The sequence below is a fragment of the Otolemur garnettii genome, unplaced genomic scaffold, assembly GCF_000181295.1.
Source record: "Otolemur garnettii isolate 467f Iridium unplaced genomic scaffold, OtoGar3 scaffold00237, whole genome shotgun sequence".
Lineage (NCBI taxonomy): Eukaryota > Metazoa > Chordata > Mammalia > Primates > Galagidae > Otolemur > Otolemur garnettii.
This window is the reverse complement of record NW_003852632.1, coordinates 136,042-142,053: the sequence shown is the minus strand read 5'-3', so window position 1 is coordinate 142,053 and position 6,012 is coordinate 136,042. Positions and strand designations below refer to the sequence as shown.

General features: G+C 40.4%; 1 protein-coding gene across 1 annotated transcript in view; it reads right to left on the bottom strand.

The window, feature by feature from the left end:
* PRKDC (protein kinase, DNA-activated, catalytic polypeptide) overlaps nt 1–6,012 on the bottom strand; it is a 186,463-nt gene that overhangs the window by 150,371 nt on the left and 30,080 nt on the right. The window contains exons 20-21 of the mRNA XM_023508282.1: nt 5,133–5,252; nt 4,561–4,720 (exon numbers count right to left, since the gene is read on the bottom strand). Coding sequence (XP_023364050.1) covers nt 4,561–4,720; nt 5,133–5,252 — 280 coding nt within the window. The remainder of the gene's footprint in view (nt 1–4,560; nt 4,721–5,132; nt 5,253–6,012) is intronic.

Here is a 6,012-nt window from a genome sequence, read left to right as displayed (position 1 = left end):
AAAAAAAAAAAAGGCACATCTTTTGGTAAGTAAGCAAGTTTAATAGTATTGGTTTTATCACTTCTTGGCTAAGATCAAGTATAAATAAAAGACATGTCATCTATTTGTATTAAGTAAAAATATATATTTTATTCTACTTGTATTTGTTCTCCCTATAATTACTCGGGTTTAATAACCAAATAAGCTAACATTACTTCTCACAACATTTAAAAACATTTTTTTAAAACATAAAATAAAAAATACTTTCAGCCTTTTTTAAGTGTATTATTGAGTGCATTAACTACATTCATAATAATGTGTAACCATCTCCACCTCCCATCTCCAGAATTTTTCAACATTCCAGAGATCTATGTAACTTTAAAGATTATAAAAAATGTGATAAGTTTATGTTCAACTGAACTGACTCATTATTTGGACATAGTTTCTATTTCTACTAGACATGTTTTATAGCACATAAGCTGGAAGATAATTTTTGAGATTTTTAATTTGAAGTCTGGGACTGAGTCAATTAATAGATAATTGTTGGACACCTTGATAAGTTCTAAGTAAAAAGAAAATGCTGAAATAGTGATCACAAGGCATCAAATTTGTAATTTCTGAGTCTTATTCCTCCAGGTGGTCAGAGGCAGGAGCTCTGCAAATGCCAGTGTATATGTGCCTTCCCCACCCACCCCTGGTGTGTGTGCGCCTTCCCCATCCACCCCTGGTGTGTGCGTGCCTTCCTGATCCACCCCTGGTGTGTGCGTGCCTTCCCCATCCACCCCTGGTGTGTGTGTGCCTTCCCCATCCACCCCTGGTGTGTGCGTGCCTTCCTGATCCACCCCTGGTGTGTGTGTGCCTTCCCCATCCACCCCTGGTGTGTGCGTGCCTTCCTGATCCACCCCTGGTATGTGTATGCCTTCCTGATCTACTCCTGGTGTGTGCATGCTGTTCCAAACCACCCCTGGTATATGGAAGCCAATTCTCCACTCTCCACTCCAGCCTTCCTGGTGAAACAGAAGTTAATTTGTGAGTAAGCTATATTAGTCCACCTTGTGCTGCTATAAAGAAATGAGGCTGGGTGATTTGGAGTGCCCAAAATCCAAACTATATCATAAGTCATAGAGTTAATGAAAGATTACAGCTACACTAGAAACAGTACAGAACTAGAAACACGTGGTGATATGACTTTTAAGAAAAAAGAATAACCCCTGTCAAGCAGTGAGTCTCAGACTTTTCAGTGTCTGGACATCTTTCCCCAATTGAGACTTGCCCACAGATCTTTGCTTTGTAGGTTAGAACTGGTAATAGTTTCAATACTGGAAGGAGAAACAACATTTCTGAAGACTTAATGACTTCTTTGGAGATCATGTTAACATGAATAATAGCTGAGTATTACCACAAAAACAGTTTTGATCTCATAGACTGCCTGTCAGACAACTGTAGTTTCAAATCTATGTCAATTTGCTCCAGAACACAAGAGGATATAACAAAAGGACAAAGGTTGGAAAGCGAGTACTTTAGTCTGAAAAGCAGCTGTGAAATGAGTTAAATCTTGAATAAAGTCATTTAATTTTGAAAGGTTCACTTCCTCAATTTACTGATCAGTGGCCTTTGCCCACACCATGAAAAGTCACTCTTCACTTTCTATGTAATCTGTGGAGATGGCAAAAATTCGGTTATCTTACCAGAATTTGTTGATCTTTATTTTGACGTCACTCTCTAAAAAGGGAGATCCAGACTGTGTGTCCTTGGCATGAGAGGTGCAGAGTAGTGCTGCATTCCTCTCAGGAAGCCCATCGGGGGCATGTGCGGCTTCTGGCCCCACTGCTGGCCCAGAGGACCAGGAAGGCTCTACCAAGCATCTCCACTGTGAAGTCACTATTTTCACCCTTAGTGGTTAATGAGTGTTTTGGGTCAGGTACTTAAAAACCACACTGCAGGCATAATTTTAAGATGGCCACATGACCTGTCCTCCTAGAGTCCTTCCTATAACTGACCTTATGTTAATGACAAAAGACATAGATTATCCAGATGGGCCTAAGCTATCACACAAGCCCCTTCTAAGTGGTTTTCTGCAGCAGGTAGAGGAGAAAATCAAGGAGACAGGCTTTAAAGTTCTGTGGCTGACTGTGAACATGCCAGGGCTACATGCAGGGACCCAGAAAGGCCTCTAGGAACTGAGAATCACCCCCCTGACCACAAGGCAGCAGTCAGTAAGGACACAGGAGGCCTCGTACTCTATAGGACTAGATCCTGCCAACATGCCCGTTTCAGCCGTTAAGAGACCCAGAGCAAATTACCCAGTTGAGCCCACCTTGTCTTCTCACTAACAGAGCTATTAATATAAAATAATAAATGTGTCTCATTTTAGGCTAAGTTTATGGCAACTTATTACACATCATTTATATCCATACATGCTCATTGCTTCCTATTTGATTCAATAAATTACAATCTATTTCTAAAATCATTTATTTTAATGATCAAATTATCCCCTTTGCCTGTGACATATCCCCCATCATTCTTTGAGTAATCCCTTTTTTCTGCATGTTCCAGAAAACACAATATTCTAGGTTTATGGTATCCATTTCTAGTCCCAAGCTAGAACCCAGGAGTGCAGGTCCCTTTAAATGGAAGATGACACTGGGAAGCCATGGCTGGGTGCCAGGCTTCCTCCGTACTGTAAAGGTGCATACTCTCAGGCAGGCCTTGTTAGGGGACAAAAGTTGTATATGTACAAATGCATTACACATAGCACACACTCATGTCTCTTTCTATGCTGGCTTACACACACCCATAAATGTGCACATACATGTAATGAGGGCACAGAGAGAGAGGGACAGCAGAGAGCTCACACACACACACCAGTCTCAACCCAGCTTCACAGGGGATTCCTGTTTAACCCCCAACATGTAACCAAACCACTACCTCTGCTGCCCTCCTCATCCTACCTGGACCTCCACCCCATGCTGCCCCTCAAGGGAAGTACTACTCCTCACACTCCTAGGGAGCACCACTTTCCCCTGCCCAGTGCCCACCTTCCTCGGCACCACCTGACACCTAGGAACTGATCACTTCAGGGATGGGAGAAGAGAGGGCCTCAAATTACTAACTCACACAAAGGGGAAAACATAATAGGAACAACAGTAACTTTACAACTAGAAAAATATACTGCAGATATATGCTGACCAACAACGGGACCTCCTGCCATCAAGTACTCTGAAGAGGTCCGGCATCAGTTCTGTTTCTGCCAGCAGGGCATAGTCATAATCTCATCATGAAGAAACATCATTGGAATACACACTGAAGACATTGTATAAAACAACTGGCCCGTGACCTTCACAAACATCAAGCTCCTAAGAACTAAGAAAGGCTGAAGAACTAATCCACAGCAAAGGAGGCTAATGAGCTATGACAGCTAAACATAAAGTGTGACACCAGATTGGATTCTGGACCAAGAAGAAGATAGCTAAAAAAGAAATTAACGGGAAAACTGAAAAATCTGCATAAAGACTACGGACTAGAAGAGTATGAATTCATGTTATTTTTCTGGATTTTGATGATGATAATGGGTTATGTAAAAGAACGATGCTGCTCTTAATACACAATGAAGTTTGTAGGTGTAAAGACTCATAATACCTGCAGGTCACTCACAAAAGGCTCAGAAAAAGATCATGTATAAATACACACAAATATACAATCACACAATATACAGAGAGAAATTACACACTATGACAACATAATGGGCAAAATCTTATTAACTGGTAAATCCGTGGAGCAATATTTGTGCCTAGGCAGACAGTTTTTTTCTTTGAATCTTTTTCTAAACTCATTTCTTCTACAATTTTTTTTTAATTTTCTAACTGGCTACAATCAGAGCTCCATCAGTTACATTTTAAAAACCAACAAAAATCAAGTGAAATTAGGTCAAAACACAAAACTGCCATGCAATTTTCTGATGGTTTTACTTCCTGATTGATTTATTCAACAAAAGTTGTGTTTGTTTGAGACAGAATCTCACTCTGTCGCCCTCAACAGAGTGCTGTGGCATCACAGCTTACAGCAACCTCAAACTCTTGGGCTTAAGGGATTTTCTTGCCTCAGCCTCCCAAGTAGCTGGGACTATAGCCGTCCACCACAACACCTGGCTATTTTTTTGTGCAGTTATCATAATTGTTTAGCAGGCCCAGGCCAAGTTCAAGTCCGCCAGCCTCGGTGCATATGGCTGGCGCCCTACTCACTGAGCCACAGGTGCTGAGCCTCAACAAAAGTTTTTTGCAAGGCAATGTACCAGGAGCCATAAAGGGTTCAAGATATTTACTATAGAGTCCTGTCCTTGAAGATTTTATAAATCCTAGTAGGATACAAGTGAACAAAATGAAAAATAGTTTTAATGCATGGATTATATTTCTTATCAGACCATTTATATTGAGATGAATTGGGGAGATAACAAAATTCCAATGAAACATATTTTGAACATGTTGGGTACAAATTTCAAAAGTTCAAAAAAATAAAATCCTACCAGAGTTATCACACAACCAAGTTAATTATGATATACACCCCAATTCTTCTAAATCTTACCTGATAAGGCTGAAGTTTTCAGATATTCATCAAGCCAGGGGAGAATGTCTTTGTAATGAGGCTGAATTACATGTTTGTGGATGTAAACTGACCATTCTTCCAGAGCATTCAAGCCTACTTCTGCCAAGGGGGTATAGCTCAGACCCAGTTTGAAGGCCATCTGCATGTTAATAATACAAATAAGGTAAACTAAAATACAAAGAATATAAAATCTAAAGAAAGCAGCAATAATTCATTGTGGTTTCTAACTTTCTATTGCTGAAACATCAGACACAGAGAGAAGGAAGATAGAGCAAGTCAGGTGATTATGAGGAAAACAAGCTACACCAAGTCTACCCAGCTCCTGGTACACTGCAGACTTATGGCACATGCAAGGTGCAATTCTCACTGACCTCCAAGAGGAGCTCAGAGACACCAAGGTAGGTGCCTAAGCCACAGGACTAGTAAGTGGTAGCAGCAGAGCGTGAGCCAGGTGTGCCTGCTGGGTGAGCACCTGCTGTGGCTGCCAGGGCAACACCCTGTGTTTCCAACAATGCTGACCAGGAGATGGCTTTGTGTGAAGATGAACCTACCTGTAGTGCAGGGACATAGGCTCTAACATCAAGTTCAATGATGTCATGTGGCAGGGACAGAATAAAGGTCAAGCAGGAGGCCAAAAGCTCATCTTTATACTGCTTCATTTTAACTGCTACCTTCATAAGAAAGAAATAGAAAACAAGGCTATGCATCCATAGAGAACCAACAATTTGAAAATCAATTAAAAATATTTGCCCTGTTTTCAAATATGAAAAAGTGACATGCAGCCTTTATTTGACATGACTGCAGTCACTTACAAATAAAGCACAAACCTCTAGGAAACATTAATTTGTTGAAGTACTTAAATCCCACTATATGGAAAAAAACAGAGAATTTATTTAATTTTGAGCTGACATTGCTCAAATGAATTATTTCAAGAAAATTCAAGACACTGCTAAGGCACAATAATTTCCCCTGATAGTTTTTTTAAGACTTTATTCCCAATCCAGATTTAACAAACTAATCTTTTCTTTTTTTTGAGACAAGAGTTTCATTATGTCGCCCTTGGTAGAGTGCTGTGACATAACAGCTCACAGCAACCTCAAACTCTTGCCTCAGCCTCCCAAGTAGCTGGAACTACAGGCACCCACCACAACGCCCAGCTACTTTTGAGCAGTCATTGTTTGGCAAGCCCCCACCAGCTCCACTGTATGTGGCTGGCACCCCAGCCACTAAACCAATTTCTAACTAATTAAATCACTTGTGATCACCAGGATTTTCTTGATAATACTCATTTTAAAAATTAGCCCACAATAACACTATAATAAATCATTTAAAAATTACCTCTTTAAGTATCTCAAGAATGGAAGAAGAAGTATCCAATGTACTCAGCCCTACTATGAAACTAATTTATAGCTTTCATAGGAAAGCTTTAAC